Source organism: Tribolium castaneum, chromosome 1, assembly GCF_031307605.1.
Source record: "Tribolium castaneum strain GA2 chromosome 1, icTriCast1.1, whole genome shotgun sequence".
In the NCBI taxonomy this organism is placed as follows: domain Eukaryota; kingdom Metazoa; phylum Arthropoda; class Insecta; order Coleoptera; family Tenebrionidae; genus Tribolium; species Tribolium castaneum.
This window is the reverse complement of record NC_087394.1, coordinates 37389016-37408217: the sequence shown is the minus strand read 5'-3', so window position 1 is coordinate 37408217 and position 19202 is coordinate 37389016. Positions and strand designations below refer to the sequence as shown.

At 31.0% G+C, this 19202-nt stretch overlaps 1 protein-coding gene across 1 annotated transcript; it reads left to right on the top strand.

The window, feature by feature from the left end:
* Nucleotides 1-7973: 7973 nt before the first annotated feature.
* LOC135265266 (odorant receptor Or1-like) lies at nucleotides 7974-9150 on the top strand. Its single transcript, XM_064359832.1, has 2 exons — nucleotides 7974-9087; nucleotides 9136-9150. Exons 1-2 carry the CDS (start codon nucleotides 8110-8112, stop codon nucleotides 9148-9150), a joined length of 993 nt encoding a protein of 330 aa, XP_064215902.1. The 5' UTR covers nucleotides 7974-8109.
* The last annotated feature ends 10052 nt before the right edge of the window (nucleotides 9151-19202 follow it).

Here is a 19202-nt window from a genome sequence, read left to right as displayed (position 1 = left end):
CATGTCTTAACAACCCACAAAAGTTGTTAAAAGTCCACAAAAAGTCCATATGTTCGATTTTTAGAAGTTTGATTTTTCAATTTTCGTCGCAGTTTTTGTCGATTTTGGGTACCCGGAACTTTTGTCAAGCAATAGCTCCGGAACTATCAGAGATAACCCTATGAAGTGTATTATCGTTGGAAAGCTCTTTAAATTATCTATCTTTTTCAAAAAAAAATTATTGTTCTCCGACTAATAGTTTTCGAGCAAATTGGAGACAAATGCAAAAATTGGTAAAATTTTAAAAAATTCATAACTAAAAAACTATTGGGAATTTGGCAATTTTCTCGATGCCAATCGATTCCCCGGATCATTTTGCATAGGAATGGATCAAAATAGTTCCACTTTTTCGAATAGTTTAGCCAAAAATGAGAAAATAAAAAAAATTAAAAAAAAGTTAACACCCCCCCCTTAAAATCGGCCAATTTTTAAAGTGTCTCTAAATCAAATAAAACCGATTCTATCTTATAGATTTTGATGTGCTCTTTCCAATCTAAAAAAGCATTTTCTCCTAGCTCTTTTAGTTTGGCCGTAATCGGCGTTTGAAAATTGAAAAATTTTTTGCGAGATATCGCCTTGAGTCCTATGCCATTTTGTAGAGTTTTTTATTCCGGTTGTCCTCCATTTTTCCGTTTCTCGATAACTCTAATAGTTTCGCCGTAATTGGCGGTTGAAAATTGAAAAAAAGTGAAAATGGAAACCTTTTTTTGCTTTTTTCTCGGAAACTGTAAGACTTAGAGCAACGAACAAAAAAACATCTGATAGCGCTTAATTTTATCTATTTTTTCGACCAAACCCGGAGCCGCTCCGGGCAACGGTTCCGGCTACAGAAGCGATCAAAATTTTTCACTAAAAAAATTCATAAAAAAAAAACTAAAAGTCGTAGAGCAATGCGGTTTGTTCGGTTGAATTCTACGGCTCATTTTACATAATATATCAATTTTTCACAACAATTAAAAATTTAAAAATTTTTGCCTAAATTTAGGGTAGCCATTTGTCATAGTGAAAAATTTTATTCATTAAAAAAATTCATAACTCGAAAACTAAAAGTCGTAGAGCAATGCGGTTTGTTCCATTGAATTCAGCGGCTCATTTTCTGTATTATACCAACTTTTCACGAGATTTAAAATTTTCAATTTTTTTGCTAAAATTTCCTGAGTAATAATACACTTAACTTCAAAGAGGTGAAAAAAAAAATTTTTTTTAAACTCACTCCAGTAAATTTTTATGGACTTCTACATGTCTTAACAACCCACAAAAGTTGTTAAAAGTCCACAAAAACTCCATATGTTCGATTTTTAGAAGTTTGATTTTTCAATTTTCGTCGCAGTTTTTGTCGATTTTGAGTACCCGGAACTTTTGTCAAGCAATAGCTCCGGAACTATCAGAGATAACCCTATGAAGTGTATTATCGTTGGAAAGCTCTTTAAATTATCTATCTTTTTCAAAAAAAATTATTGTTCTCCGACTAATAGTTTTCGAGCAAATTGGAGACAAATGCAAAAATTGGTAAAATTTTAAAAAATTCATAACTAAAAAACTATTGGGAATTTGGCAATTTTCTCGATGCCAATCGATTCCCCGGATCATTTTGCATAGGAATGGATCAAAATAGTTCCACTTTTTCGAATAGTTTAGCCAAAAATGAGAAAATAAAAAAAATTAAAAAAAAGTTAACACCCCCCCCTTAAAATCGGTCAATTTTTAAAGTGTCTCTAAATCAAATAAAACCGATTCTATCTTATAGATTTTGATGTGCTCTTTCCAATCTAAAAAAGCATTTTCTCCTAGCTCTTTTAGTTTGGCCGTAATCGGCGTTTGAAAATTGAAAAATTTTTTGCGAGATATCGCCTTGAGTCCTATGCCATTTTGTAGAGTTTTTTATTCCGGTTGTCCTCCATTTTTCCGTTTCTCGATAACTCTAATAGTTTCGCCGTAATTGGCGGTTGAAAATTGAAAAAAAGTGAAAATGGAAACCTTTTTTTGCGTTTTTCTCGGAAACTGTAAGACTTAGAGCAACGAACAAAAAAACATCTGATAGCGCTTAATTTTATCTATTTTTTTGACCAAACCCGGAGCCGCTCCGGGCAACGGTTCCGGCTACAGAGGCGATCAAAGTTTTTCACTAAAAAAATTCATAAAAAAAAAAACTAAAATTCGTAGAGCAATGCGGTTTGTTCGGTTGAATTCTACGGCTCATTTTACATAATATATCAATTTTTCACAACAATTAAAAATTTAAAAATTTTTGCCTAAATTTAGGGTAGCCATTTGTTATAGTGAAAAATTTTATTCATTAAAAAAATTCATAACTCGAAAACTAAAAGTCGTAGAGCAATGCGGTTTGTTCCATTGAATTCAGCGGCTCATTTTCTGTATTATACCAACTTTTCACGAGATTTAAAATTTTCAATTTTTTTGCTAAAATTTCCTGAGTAATAAATACACTTAACTTCAAAGAGGTGAAAAAAAATTTTTTTTTTAAACTCACTCCAGTAAAATTTTATGGACTTCTACATGTCTTAACAACCCACAAAAGTTGTTAAAAGTCCACAAAAAGTCCATATGTTCGATTTTTAGAAGTTTGATTTTTCAATTTTCGTCGCAGTTTTTGTCGATTTTGGGTACCCGGAACTTTTGTCAAGCAATAGCTCCGGAACTATCAGAGATAACTCCATGAAGTGTATTATCGTTGGAAAGCTCTTTAAATTATCTATCTTTTTCAAAAAAAAATATTGTTCTCCGACTAATAGTTTTCGAGCAAATTGGAGACAAATGCAAAAATTGGTAAAATTTTAAAAAATTCATAACTAAAAACCTTTCGGGAATTTGGCAATTTTCTCAATGCCAATCGATTCCCCAGATCATTTTGCATAGGTATGGATCAAAATAGTTCCACTTTTTTAAATAGTTTAGCCAGAAATAAGAAAATAAAAAAAATTAAAAAAAAGTTAACACCCCCCCCTTAAAATCCGTCAATTTTTAAAGTGTCTCTAAATCAAATAAAACCGATTCTATCTTATAGATTTTGATGTGCTCTTTCCAATCTAAAAAACCATTTTCTCCTAGCTCTTTTAGTTTGGCCGTAATCGGCGTTTGAAAATTGAAAAATTTTTTGCGAGATATCGCCTTGAGTCCTATGCCATTTTGTAGAGTTTTTTATTCCGGTTGTCCTCCATTTTTCCGTTTCTCGATAACTCTAATAGTTTCGCCGTAATTGGCGGTTGAAAATTGAAAAAAAGTGAAAATGGAAACCTTTTTTTGCGTTTTTCTCGGAAACTGTAAGACTTAGAGCAACGAACAAAAAAACATCTGATAGCGCTTAATTTTATCTATTTTTTCGACCAAACCCGGAGCCGCTCCGGGCAACGGTTCCGGCTACAGAGGCGATCAAAGATTTTCACTAAAAAAATTCATAAAAAAAAAACTAAAAGTCGTAGAGCAATGCGGTTTGTTCGGTTGAATTCTACGGCTCATTTTACATAATATATCAATTTTTCACAACAATTAAAAATTTAAAAATTTTTGCCTAAATTTAGGGTAGCCATTTGTCATAGTGAAAAATTTTATTCATTAAAAAAATTCATAACTCGAAAACTAAAAGTCGTAGAGCAATGCGGTTTGTTCCATTGAATTCAGCGGCTCATTTTCTGTATTATACCAACTTTTCACGAGATTTAAAATTTTCAATTTTTTTGCTAAAATTTCCTGAATAATACACTTAACTTCAAAGAGGTGAAAAAAAATTTTTTTTTTAAACTCACTCCAGTAAATTTTTATGGTCTTCTACATGTCTTAACAACCCACAAAAGTTGTTAAAAGTCCACAAAAAGTCCATATGTTCGATTTTTAGAAGTTTGATTTTTCAATTTTCGTCGCAGTTTTTGTCGATTTTGGGTACCCGGAACTTTTGTCAAGCAATAGCTCCGGAACTATCAGAGATAACCCTATGAAGTGTATTATCGTTGGAAAGCTCTTTAAATTATCTATCTTTTTCAAAAAAAATTATTGTTCTCCGACTAATAGTTTTCGAGCAAATTGGAGACAAATGCAAAAATTGGTAAAATTTTAAAAAATTCATAACTAAAAAACTATTGGGAATTTGGCAATTTTCTCGATGCCAATCGATTCCCCGGATCATTTTGCATAGGTGTGGATCAAAACAGTCCCACTTTTTCGAATAGTTTAGTCGTAATTGGCAAAATAAAAAAAATTAAAAAAAGTTAACACCCCCCCCTTCAAAATGGTCAATTTTAAAAGTGTCTCAGAATCGAATAAAGCCGATTCTATCTTATAGACTTTGATGTGCTCTTTCCGATCTAAAAAAGCGTTTTCTCCTAGCTCTTTTAGTTTGGCCGTAATCGGCCTTTGAAAATTGAAAAATTTTTTGCGAGATATGGCCTTGAGTCCTACGCCATTTTGTAGAGTTTTTTATTCCGGTTATCCTCCATTTTTCCGTTCCTCGATATCTTTAATAGTTTCGCCGTAATTGTCGATCGAAAATTGAAAAAAAGTGAAAATGGAAACCTTTTTTTGCGTTTTTCTCGGAAACTGTAAGACTTAGAGCAACGAACAGAAAATCATTTGATAGCGCTTAATTTTCTCTATTTTTTAGATTAAACCCGGAGCCGCTCCGGGTAACGGTTCCGGCTACAGAGGCGATCAAAGTTTTTCACTAAAAAAATTCATAAAAAAAAACTAAAAGTCGTAGAGCATTGCGGTTTGTTCGATTGAATTCTACGGCTCATTTTACATATTATATCGATTTTTCACAAGAATTAAAAATTAAAAATTTTTTGCCTAAATTTAGGGTAGCCATTTGTCATAGTGGAAAATTTTATTCATTAAAAAAATTCATAACTCGAAAACTAAAAGTCGTAGAGCAATGCGGTTTGTTCCATTGAATTCAGCGGCTCATTTTCTGTATTATGCGAACTTTTCATGAGATTTAAAAAAATTATTTTTTTTTGCTAAAATTTCCTGAGTAATACACATACCTTCAGAAAATAAAAAAATTAAAAAAAATTTTAAATTCGTTTTATCATACTTTTTCGTATTTATATATGCCTTTACAACTCTCTAGAGTTGTTAAAAGTCCAAAAATAGTCCATATGTTCGATCTTTTTATGTTTGATTTTTTCAATTTTTGTCGTAATTTTTGTCGATTTTGGGTACCCGGAACATTTGTTGAGCAATAGCTCCGGAACTATCAGAGATAACCCCATGAAGTTTATTATTGTTGGAAAGCTCTTTGAATTATCTATTTTTTTCAAAAAAAATTATTGTTCTCCGACTAATAGTTTTTGAGCAAATTGCAGATAAATGCAAAAATTGGTAAAATTTTAAAAAATTCATAACTAAAAAACCATTGGGAATTTGGCAATTTTCTCGATGCCAATCGATTCCCCGGATCATTTTGCATGGGTATGGATCAAAACAGTCCCACTTTTTCGAATAGTTTAGTCGTAATTGGGAAAATAAAAAAATTAAAAAAAAGTTAACACCCCCCCCCTACAAAATGGTCAATTTTAAAAGTGTCTCAGAATCGAATAAAACCGATTCTATCTTATAGATTTTGATGTGCTCTTTCCGATCTAAAAAAGCGTTTTCTCCTAGCTCTTTTAGTTTGGCCGTAATCGGCGTTTGAAACTTGAAAAAAAGTGAAAATGGAAACTTTTTTTGCGTTTTTCTCGGAAACTGTAAGACTTAGAGCAATAAACAAAAAACCATCTGATAGCGCTTAATTTTCTCTATTTTTTCGATTAAACCCGGAGCCGCTCCGGGCAACGGTTCCGGCTACAGAGTCGATCAAAGTTTTTCACTAAAAAAATTCATAAAAAAAAACTAAAAGTTGTAGAGCATTGCGGTTTGTTCGATTGAATTCTACGGCTCATTTTACATATTATATCAATTTTTTACATGAATCAAAAATTTAAAATTTTTTGCCTAAATTTAGGGTAGCCTTTTGTCATAGTGGAAAATTTTATCCAACAAAAAAATTCATAACTCAAAAACTAAAAGTCGTTGAGCAATGCGGTTTGTTCCATTGAATTCAGCGGCTCATTTTCTGTATTATACGAACTTTTCATGAGATTTAAAAAAAATGTTTTTTTTGCTAAAATTTCTTGAGTAAATACACTTACCTTCAAAGAGGTGAAAATTTTTTTTTTTAAAACTCACTCCAGTAAATTTTTATGGACTTCTACATGTCTTAACAACCCACAAAAGTTGTTAAAAGTCCACAAAAAGTTCATATGTTCGATTTTTTGATGTTTGATTTTTTCAATTTTCGTCGCAGTTTTTGTAGGTTTTGGGTACCCGGAACATTTCTCGAGCAATAGCTCCGGAACTATTAGAGATAACCCTATGAAGTGTATTATCGTTGGAAAGCTCTTTAAATTATCTATTTTTTTCAAAAAAGATTATTGTTCTCCGACTAATAGTTTTCGAGCAAACTGCTGCTAAATGCAAAAATTGGTAAAATTTTAAAAAATTCATACCTAAAAAACTATTAGGAATTTGACAATTTTCTTGACGCCAATCGATTCCCCGGATCATTTTGCATAGGTATGAATTAAAACAGTTCCACTTTTTAGAATAGTTTAGCCGTAAATAATAAAATAAAAAAAATTTAAAAAAAGTTAACAGGGGGGTGTGTACACTTACCTTCAAAGAGGTGAAAAAAAATTTTTTTTAAACTCACTCCAGTAAATTTTTATGGACTTCTACATGTCTTAACAACCCACAAAAGTTGTTAAGTTGACCTGACCTGACCTGACCTGACCTACCTTTGGTTTGGCGACTGATACACAAAAAAAAGGCAACCTCTACGTCTTCCCCCCCTAAAGACATATTCTAACAGCTCTCTTTGGTTCTCTACACTACATGTCAAGTTGCATGCCACTTCTGGCACATTTTGTCTCTATCGTGGTCATCGCAGCAGTGACTCCTCTTTTTGCTCCTTTGATCTAATAATTACCAGAGCAACTTTTTTTTTTAACTGTAGCAAAGTTTTGTAAACTTTTATACGTCTTAACATGCCAACAGAGTTGTTAAAAGTTCAAATTCCGAGTTTTCCCAGGTTTTTCCGAAATTTTGCTGGTTATTCTGTAACGGTGAAGCTTTTTGTCTTTGCGCAGCAGTTCGGAGTTGTGTTAGAAATCAAACAACAAATATAAATAAAAAACTCGAAATTCACCAAAAAAAAAACATTTCTGAAACTGGCTGTATTCTGTATTTGACATTTTTGAAAATTAAACGTTAGTTTTATTCATTAATTCGTTAGTGTAATGGTGGTTTAAAATAACTAAATGTCTTATTGTACGTGTTTTAAATTTAACTTTCTTCAAGTAAGCCTACCGACCCACCTTACGTTCACTTATCACCTCGGCAAGTGGTGGCAAATATCACACTCGAAATGTTACAAAATGTTGTGTAGATGCACGTTACAGGCAGCATTATCATAGTTGCCTAGAAAAAAAAGGTACCTACATTGAACATTAAATACCATTTAACTTATAAAATTGGTTTTTATGTTTTTATTGCGTAGGATATAAAAAAATTCCAAAAACAAATAGTCCGTTATATTACTTTCAAAGTACCCTTTCCCACAAAGTGTCACTTGTAACACAAATACAGATAAAAAAAAAGTTATAGGTGGGTGTGTATGTCAGACAGCAGATAAACAAAATCAAGTTCCACTAGATGGTAAACAATGAAAAATTAAAACCGACCTGCAAACCAATATAGCCACTTTTCAGTAAAATACCCCTATAATACTATATTATTGAAATTATCTACAAAATTAACTAAACGCAGTATGTAATTAAACAGTAATTACTTGACTCATTAATAATAATTAAATGTTGAATAACCCGTTATTTAAATTTTTGAGATCAAGTAATTATTCCTTAATTACTTCGCTATTATGCATACCTAAACTGAATAAGTCTGGTTAATAATAAAAAATAACATAATTACCTAATGACTTTTATTCAAATAAATAGCATGTCGATCTTCAAAATTGTTCAGTTGCAGCGGTAGTTCGTTTTAAAACAAAACAGTCAAAAAATGAATTCATTTAACTGGCAAGAAAGCATTAAAACAAATCTGAAAGCTCTCAGACTTGTGGGACTTTGGCCCAAAAGTGATTTTTACAAATTTGATTTATACACATTTTGCACTTCACTGACGGTCGTAGTAATAGTTTGTGGTCACAATTTGTCACAGATCGTCTACATTTTACAAGTATACTCCGATTTAAAAGCTCTCACAGCTACAATATTTGTAGCAAGCATCAATTTTCTAGGAGCTGTAAAAATGTACTTTTTCATTAAGCACATTAAAACAGTGAAGATACTATTCAAAATGTTAAAAACGTATCAATTTAAACCAAAAAACATTCACCAAACTCAGTTAATTAAACCGTTTTTAAATCTGTGGAAAATTTTATACGTTGGTTATTCAATAAACGTGTATCTTATCGTGGCCATGTGGTCGCTACTTCCAGTCTTGAATGGATGGACTTGGCAAAAGAAATTGCCTTTTCCAGCTCGTTATCCGCTCGATGTTACAAAATCGCCGTATTATGAACTAGCCTATGTTTACCAATTCATCTGTATTTGGTACATAACTGTTGCCAATTTAAATTTAGATACAATTATCATAGCGTTAATGATGTATACATCGTGTCAGTGTGACCTTTTGTGCGACGATTTAAAAAATCTTACAGAGACGCGATTTTTTGATAAAAAACTGATTGAATGTATTAAGCATCATAAAGCTATTTTAGTGTATGTCAAGTCAAATTTCACAGTCGGCCCCAATATGTTAAATTGTATTAGTTTTGCAGAAAAAAGTAATAGTTTATTTAATATGATTGTCTTGGGTCAAATTGCCACAAGCACCGTGGTTCTGGCCTTGACAATGTTCCAGTTGAGCATGGTAAGCCCTTTGAGCAGTGAAGGTTTGAATCATCTCTTCTACATTGGAGGTATTATAATGCAAATTCTGCTTTACTGTTGGTTTGGAAATGAAGTTGAAGCAAAGGTAAGACCAATAATACTTGGGTAGCAATTCGTATACCGTGTGTATCAGAAGTACATGGGTTAATTTTACCACGTAAAAAAACTCACCAAGTACGACAACTTTTCTATATAACATTTTGCAAAATTCTTATTTATTATTTTTACTGTTTCCCTCTTTTCTTTATGCAAACGGACCGGTCAGTGTTTAATAATTAATTTGTATTCATAATAACAATTTTCATTATTTTAAGTTGTTCAAATTGTCCGTTTCTATAACAACAAAAATACTAGTTCGTTACTTTTGTTTTTGTACCTCTAGGCAAATACACATTTCTGTATGTTATTTGCTTCAATTTTTAAATAAATTTGCGAAACTTTTATTAAAAAATTACAAATAAAAAAAATTGTTTTATTTGTTGAGTTCTAGTACCTGTTAAAATTAACACACGTATTTCTGGTACACCCGGTATATTTCAAAATATTTTGTTTAGAGCAGCAATATTTTATACGCAATTTATGAATCCACTTGGTCTGAAGCGTCGAAAAATTCCAAAAAAAATTTAATAATTTTTTCAATAAGATGTCAGCGACCAATAAAAGCTACAGCAGTTAAATTATTTGCACTTTCACTGAGAACTTTCATAACGGTTAGTACTCTAAATAACATTAGAAAGAGTATAAAATAGAAAATTACAGATTGTCCGCTCCGGATGGTCCTATTTTGCAGTGTTGTACAACGTTGGATCTGAATAAACTCATCTTAAGGTAGGATATTATGTACTGAAACAAAACACCTACATGCTACTTAATCTTATCTCCGAAAACTAATAAATCGAAAACAACAACTTTAATGTTACATTTTTTTAATATGCGTTATTAGAAAGGTCGGTTTATAAAAGCATCATTAATTTAATCCACATTTAAATGCTTGGTTAATTGAAGAGAGAACCACTTGTAAAATCAAAATATCAAAGATAGAATAAAAACAATAATTTTTTAAATTTTTGAAGTCAGCCCTGTTTAAATTAATTTTGCCACAAAAAAAAACTTTGTTGTCCGAATAAACTTTCGGACTTACGGTGATAAAATACGTTCAGTTAAGCACAAAAATTAAGTGAATTTTTTTTAGGCAACTTTTTTTTTTCAAATAAAAACACCAAGCACTTAACAACAGTATCTTGATTTCTAAAATATCGAATTTAATTTATTGTCAAATTTACAAAATTTTTAATTATTTTACACATCATTAGACATTGATTGTTGATTTTTTCAACAGGTATTTGTCTAATGTTGCAAGAGCTGTCGTTGCCGCTAATTCAAAAGTCAAACAATATTTCTTACTAACCACGCAGCTATTTTTGCATAGTTTGCCATGAAAACATTTCTGATTAAACAAACGACAAACTCTGTTCAAGTTTTTCTTTCGTTTCCATGACAACCTATGAGAAAACGCCTATGGCTAATAAATTTTTCAATCCCAACAAAAAGTTATTGTAACTTGAAAACTATTAATGATATGTATAGGGAATGTTAACACAGGATTAAATTCTCTGCCATTTAGTAAAGCAAAACTTGTGGCATATCATTTGAAGAAATTGAGTTATGAGTGCTTAAAACATTTTCATTTTTTTTAAATGAAGAGTTATCGATTTTTGAACTGAAAGATGCAAATCCAAATTAAATTTAAAAACAATAAATATTTCGTAAATGGCTAAGTTTAGGTATAAGAAAAGCTTACGAAATGTACCTTAAAATAACTCAAGTAATCCAAAAATGTATTAAAAATTACAGGGTGCCCCAAAATTGGCGACTTCCGAATTCAGAGCATTGTAAAGAATCACTTTAGTAGTGTAAAAGTAGAAACAAAATAAAGATTCGGGGTTTCTCCTCAACAGTTGGTGTTAAAACGCGGTGGTGTGTGTATGAGTTGTTGTTAATAAATAACTAAATAAGTCATTGACTATTCCATCTTTCATCCAAGAATTTAAACGAGTTAAAAGCCTGATCAACTTATAAAATAAGTCCTCATTTTTTATTAGGTAGGTTTTGAAAATATTCAAAAAACAATTAAAGTCTGTTCACTTTCATAAAAACCACGTCCTAGTGCAAGTTCTTTATATTTATCCTGTATAAGTCAGTCTTTAAACGAGCGCTAGTGTTTTAAGTAATTTTTAGTTAGAAATTTGTCAGAATTGACAGTGTCCACAAATAGAGGTTAGAGCCCCTAGAAGTTTTTGAAATTTTGTAGTAATATTCACTTAAATTAAATTTGTGAAGTCATAAAACTGGTCCAAAAATAGGTTATAGTTTTGAAACTACAGGGTGCTCAAAAACTGGCGCACCAACTCAGTGGTACGTTATTGAGAAGCAAGTGCAGATTACGGTTTTAAGTAATTTTTAGTGAGAAATTTGTCAGAATTGACAGTGTCCACAAATAGAGGTTAGAGCCCCTGGAAGTTTTTGAAATTTTGTAGTAATATTCACTTAAATTAAATTTGTGAAGTCATAAAACTGGTCCAAAAATAGGTTATAATTTTGAAACTACAGGGTGCTCAAAAACTGGCGCACCAACTCAGTGGTACGTTATTGAGAAGCAAGTGCAGATTACGGTTTTAAGTAATTTTTAGTGAGAAATTTGTCAGAATTGACAGTGTCCACAAATAGAGGTTAGAGCCCCTGGAAGTTTTTGAAATTTTGTAGTAATATTCACTTAAATTAAATTTGTGAAGTCATAAAACTGGTCCAAAAATAGGTTATAATTTTGAAACTACAGGGTGCTCAAAAACTGGCGCACCAACTCAGTGGTACGTTATTGAGAAGCAAGTGCAGATTACGGGAAAAATGTTGAAAGAATTCCTAAAGTTTATTTTAAAAAATCTGGAGCTACAAACTTATTGTGTTAACTTCTTTAGTTTTCATTATTTTTTTATGTTTTTATGTTTCATACCAGGTAATCGTTCCGTAACAAAACGATGAATAATTATTTTAAAATCTACTATCAGATTTTAGCAGTTTTTTTAATTTAAAAAATTAAAATTTATCAAAAAAATCACAATGTGTAGATGTGCCAACACTGGGAATTATTTCCTAGGAAACCGTTTCAAAAATAATTTATTTTTATTGTTGCTCAAATTATATTGCGATCATGACTGTTAGACAACGTTGCCACATATCATTTACCTAAAATTAGTTATTTATCAATAACTTTAATACAAAAAATTTTTTTACTATTTTTACCTTTATGTGTAACCACTTCTCTACCACACACCATTGAGTTGGTGCGCTAGTTTTTGAGCACGCTGTATATACAAATAAAAATTTGTATTGCGTTAAAAGAGGGCAGGTATAGTAGGTAAAAAAAAGAAAATGTTTCGAAAATTACCTACCAATTTCAGTTTGGAAGTACAATTTTCCTTACTGTGCGCTTGTGTTAAGTGACAAATTTTGACAATGAATTAATACTGCTAATCGGTACACTAAAAAAACTAGACACGGCGTACCAACCTAACAACTTTACAACTGTACCATAGTAACCACTTGTAGAATAAACTTCTACTCGTATCTATGGAATAAGCAGCAAGCGAAAAATATGTTCTGAAGCGACCACTGGTGGAGATTGAGTTATCACTTATTGGTTATTAGTTTTCGTACTGTAAACACTTACGAGAGTTATTCGATTTTTATTAGTGAAATTAATGTTTATTATGCACTAAATACAAATAAATCCATCAAAATTACAATACTGTACTAAATCTGTTTGGCGCCAGTAACAGTAACGTCTTTCAACAACCGCCATATTCCAAGCGACCGCAGCGCCCCCATCGGCAATGTTTTTCGCCTATAAAAAGAAATAATGTTTTTTTTTAATTAGAGAAGTATTTTTCTTTTCATTGTGACTTCATTTTATACTTTAATATACTCTTCTCACACCACAATAATCTGTCACCGCTTATGTTACAAAATATTGTTGAAAACATTGGTTTAAAAAATAATCTGTATATTAGCGTTCTTGAGATTTAAACTAGATACGATTATGTGTTGTATACTTCAATAATAAATAATCATAAATAGTATGCAGTTATTGCAGTTAGAAAATAATGTGAATTATTTTAATGACTTGCAGATGCTTTTGTGCTAGTTATTATATAATTCAAATGATAAACGTAGTCAATATGCAATTTTCTATTTCGAGAAACATGATAAAAAAGACACGTGCAACTTATTTGCACTACTATTTCAATTATAAATTATAGATAAAGTAATATAATACTGTTAAAAGTACTGAACTGTGTAAATTACTATAGATCTTATTTATTAAAAATTTAAACACTTATAATATGACATCTAATAATATAGCATACGTGTTTGTATTGTAAGATACATACCTACGTCAAACTATAAATGCCATTCTTTGCACATTTCATATACATTTGTTCATCAAATTGTTTTCTAAATGTAACAAAATATTGATGCATATAATAAAGTATACTTAAAAATGATTTTTTTTGCATGGAAGTCAGTGATTAAAACTAATCTTGTGATTTTAAAATTCATGGGTTTATGGCCTCGAGAAACAAAATATAGACGTAATTTTTATTCTTTGTATGCAGTACTTTTAACTGTGATGGTAGCAAGTGACAATTTATTCCAAACCATAAATTTGGTTCTAATCCACACGAATTTTTCGTCGTTAATGGGGACAGTTTTTGTTCTTTGTACCAATTGGTGTGCTTCAATCAAATCGTTTTGTTTCATTTATAAAGTGAATCTAATCAAAATATTGTTACAAGATTTGGATTGTGAAGAGTTTCAACCAAAAAATGACACTCAAATGAATTTATCACGCAGTATTTTACATCTCTGGAAGATAGTATTTTACGCAATGACAAGTGGTGTAACTGCAACAGTGCTTGCTTTAGCGGTTACGCCTTTACTCACTGGTGATCTAGCTCAATATGAACTTCCATTTTGGGCTTGGTATCCGTACAAAACACGAACATCGCCACTTTTTGAAATCATGTATTTGTACCAAGTTATTTGTGTGTTCTGTATCGCAATTATCAGCCTAAACATAGATCTTTTGAATATGGCATTGATGATGTATGTTGGCATTCAGTGCGATCTTTTATGTTACGACTTAAAAAAACTCAACAACTCCAAAAAGGATTTCAATATAAACTTGATAAAATGCATAAAGCATCATAAGAAAATTGATAGGTATTTATTAAATCGCGTAGATTTTAACTAATTTCAATTTTTCAGTTTTGCGAAACACTCAAACGTTTTTTTTAATGAAATTTTGCTTACACAGTTTTTAACGAGCACTGCATCGTTGGGGTTAGCACTATTTCAGTTAAGTTTGGTGAGTCCAAAACTTAAATTTTGACACAAACGAAATCTTCTATTAAACATGTGCAGGTTGATCCTTTAAGTCTTGACGGCTACACGATTGTCTTCTACGTTTTGTGCATTATAACAGAAATATTTTTATACTGTTTCTCCGGAAATGAGGTGGAATGCAAAGTAAGTAACTTTGAGTTACGTGTAAATTTGAGTGATATACAAATATATTAAGCTTACTGGGATTAATAATTTCAAAAATTAATCCATAAGCCTTAAAATCTTGCAATTTTAGTGATGCGATAATGTTACCGGTGAGTGTAGATTTATTCAATGTCAAAAGTTATTGAGACTGACTCCTTTTGAAATGCAAGCCCTGTATTTTAAAGGCCGGTAGTAAAGTTTAAAAGACAAAAAAATAACTAAATATACCTTATCTGAATAATTATACCATGTAATCATTAAAGTAGCCTTTAATACTTTTTAACTTGTAAAAAAAACAGATTTTCATAATTAATCAAGATGAAGAGTCAAATAATAAAATTTCAAACAGTAATATTTAATTAGAATACATTTTTTTCACTCAGTTTGTACTAATTTATCAATCACAAAATAGCCTACCCTAATTATAAATTCACGACATGTCCAAGTGATTTGTCGCAGTTTATCAACAGTACTAGCAATCAAATGGTATAGTTTATAAGATATACCAAAAGGGTTTTGCACAGCAAACAAATTTGCGGCGCAGTCTTAAAATTTACTACAGTAATAATTGTGAACAATTATGATATCTAAAGTTAGTTTCTCAATATCTATTAGGAATACTGTTTTAAAGAAATTAATTTAAAAGTTGCAAGAACAACCACAGAAAGACCCATCAGTCTGTAGATAACATACTCGGCTGCTGAGGCAAAAGTATGAAACCAAGCATGTTGTGCCTAAACTATTACTTTACAAAAACATTAATTAGTGCACATCAAGTACGTTCAAAATACATATATTCATTTTTCAATAATTTTCTTTTTTTTTTTTGAACTTCATTTTACCAATTTTATCACTTTTTACACCTTTTACACAGTTACACCGATCATTACGTTTTTTTTTACAACTTTCTCAACAGTAATTATTACAATTCAAACACTTATTAGGTAGTTAAATTTTGTTTTCTGAAATTCATACTTGGCCTTACCACAATGACTACGTCCAAATTTTTTCACGTAAAAGAAAACACTGTTCTATATCGAACACCGATTAAAATTAAAGTCCAATTTTGTTGTTTTTGTAAACCTTCAATTATCTTATCAATTAAAAGTAAACCTAGTTATTACGTTTACGTTTAATTGCGTACAGCTAGCTAGATAATACCGTCTAAAAACATTTAATTTAGTTTATTTTTTTATCTCCACCCTTCAATTACATACAACCATAATCGTTAATTACGCCCTAGTCCTTTCTTTTTACTTTACACTTATTTAAAACTGCTTTTCGTGAGAAAACCGTCATATGGACGTTTTTGAGACATTAATAATAAAAAAATATGACTTGAAATTTCACAATTGAACAAATTTTCAGTTTTTGTTAGCTCGCGTTTTGAACTGATGTCGTGTTAAAAAATGTATTCAGAAAACAAATTCGATTTTGTTCTGACGATCAAACCAAACATTCTCTTTTTAAAAATTGTGGGTTTGTGGCCTGTGGACAACAATGATGTTTATCGAATATATACTCTGATTGTCACAGTTTTTTTTATGGGTGTTTTCGATTTCACTCGTATCATGAATATATTCTTCGTATACACAGATTTAAAAGTTTTGACTGCTACTATCTACCTTACTGTCACCGATATCACGGTTTTGGTCAAAACGTGCCTTTTTATGAGTAATATCAAAACTTTAAAACGACTAATTGTAACTATAAACTGCGATGTGTTTCAACCTAAAACCGACCACCAGAAACAACTCGTGCAAAGTGGATTGAAAGCTTGGAAAGTTAGTTATATGGTTTTTTGGTCGCTGGTGTTTTGCTGTTTAGTGATGTGGACTGTATCTCCAATCATACAAGCAACTCCAGCAGGTCGTAAACCATTGCCCTTACCGGCATGGTACCCTTACAATACCGATATAACGCCTTTTTATGAAATTACTTATGTTTGTCAAGTCATAAGTATGTGGTTTTTGGCCACCGCTAATATGAATATGGATAGTCTGATTGCCGCTTTGATGATATATGTGGGAGCTCAGTGTGATATTTTATCGGATAATTTAAAAAAAATGAAGACATTTTCAAAAATTAAAGAAGAGCAAGCTAAGTTTAATCAAACGTTAATAGACAGAATTGAGCACCATAAAAAAATTTTACAGTATGACAAAATTTGAGTGCCATAATAATTTTTGACTTATTTTACATTTCTAGATTTGCGTATGATTGTAACGCGTCATACAATTTTATTATTTTGGCTCAATTTTTTACCAGTTCTTTAGCGATAGCACTGAGTATGTTTCAGTTAACGTTGGTAAGGTGCTTATAATTGTTTTTGATACCTAATTATTTAGCTTTTGAAAAGGTTGATCCACTCAGTATGGAAAGTTTTCCACTTTTATCGTATGCTTTTGGAATGGCATTACAAATTTTTTTGTATTGTTGGTTTGGAAACGAAGTAGAGGCAAAGGTAAGAAAAATCGTAAATGGTAACACCAAAAAAACACAATCATAGTTATTTTTGCGCCGTTTTAATTGGCAAACTGCTCATATGAAAATTTCGCAGTTGTCTCATTACGCTTTTTGCGCTTACAAACAACTCAAATCGCCTACAAATTTGTAAATTTAAGGATCTATTAAAAACGGAACAAATTACTTACGAATTCTTTAATGAATCGTTTTACTTTGGCGTGAGTCATTGATATGGGCATGATCTATTACACCTACACTGTCTATGATATCGAAATGAGTTAAAGAGAATCGAATCTTACATACTGATCAAAATGGAGAAAAAAACATTTTTGTGAAGACTGCTTTGGAAAAAACGCCAACAATTTTGTTTTTAAACAAACTATAAATTTTTGAGGTTTAATTATTGATTTTGGATCTACATAGAAGTTTCATATTTCCGCGAAGCCTATACTTATTTATAATTTAAAACCTAAACGACATGAAAAGCTAGAATTTTATTCACGCAAAACAAACAAAACAAGACAAAGAAGGCCTTAGAAAAAGCGATGATAAATTTAGATTTCTTGTAAAAAAAGTGCCTGAAAAATGTCGTACTTGAAAACGTCTAGTTCTTTTGGTACTTGCTTAAAAAATCAAACCAAAATTACAATTTTTTTATTTTTCTCAATAATTCAAAAACGAAAGTAAATGGCTACACAAAAAATTGCTCGACTGATACAAGGAAGAAAATTAATTTTGTTGTTAAAAACTTAGTCCAAATTTTAAAAGTATTTAAGCAGTCACCTTTTGAAACAACTGATGAAGCATTGCCAAGCGGCATTTTCTGTCCCACTGGAAAAAACTGTCAAAAGTGTGTGCGCGCTGTTAGAAAAGTAAAGTTGTTTTAATTTGGTAAAATTACATTAAAAACGAACAACAGTGGCAGAAATTTATGTGTTGTTGAAAAAGAAAACAATATTTGTCTATGGAAAATGTCGTTGGGCTTCTTGAGAAATGTTATTCAAATGAAGCCTTTATGAAGTTTAAAGATTAAAGAATCGGCATTAATTTGAAGACACAGGAAGCGTACGTATACTAAATCGAGTGAGAACAAAACACGTCACTAGAAACGAAGAAATAGTTGGGGCTGTAATTCAAAATTTTGAAAAGAATCCAACCATCAACGTACAAAATATTTCCAAACTCCTGAACGTTCAAGTGTCTCAAATTTTTCAGTTGTTGTTCATTCTTTTAGTCCTTTTTGAAAGAATTAAAGCATCCAGTACAACAAGTAATTTAAAAATATTGTTTTTTAACTTTGTAAGGGTAAAAGATAAATGTGAAATGTCACTTGCGTGACACTTACGTACGTTTGTACGAGTAGGAGTAACCAAAATTAAGTGGTATTTTAGTGCCCATCTGTTTCATAGGGACCTACGATTTTGCATCTGTATCCACGTTTAACAGTTTGTTTCTCATTTTTCTTGCAAAACAGGTCTCTTTCTCGGACGAGTTTTTTCTTACAGCATTTTTTATTGACAACTAATTTTTCAATATAAGTCTTAAAAGACTTAACATTCTAAAAAGACATGTAAGAATTACGTTTTTAGGACTTGACTTGTTGCATTAATTGCACTTTAATCTTTACCTTCTAAAATATCTGCATTTTAAATTTCATTAAAATTCGTTGACAAATATCTGAAATATCAGGCTCAAAAGTCTTAAGTGATACACCCTGTATAGTAATTAGAATTACCACTTAGTTATGTACAGTAATTTTCTTTGCAGCTAACACAAAAAAATCCAAACAAAAGTGCCAAAAAAATATTTGTTTTTGTTTAAAAAAAAATCTTGAGAAGCTAAAAAAATGTTGCAAAACGTTTTATTTAGAACAAAATCTGGTCATTATTGTCACATTGTATCCTCCATTGCTGTTGCTTTAATGAATTTGTTTGCCTAACGTTTCTCGAATAGCCAACATCCTAGTGACATGATTTTTAAACATCCTGAGAGGGAACTTAGAAGAAATTTACCTCTTTGCGAAAGAAGAAAACACACTGCTAGGACTTTGGAAAATAAAGTATGTGTAATAGTTTACATAACAGAACCAACAGGCATCAGCCAGACTTCAATTTGTCTATTCTGAGA

What these genes read in the sequence shown, in the direction of transcription:
- LOC135265266 (XM_064359832.1), top strand. Translation starts at nt 8,110, where the DNA reads ATGAATTCATTTAACTGGCAAGAAAGCATTAAAACAAATCTGAAAGCT.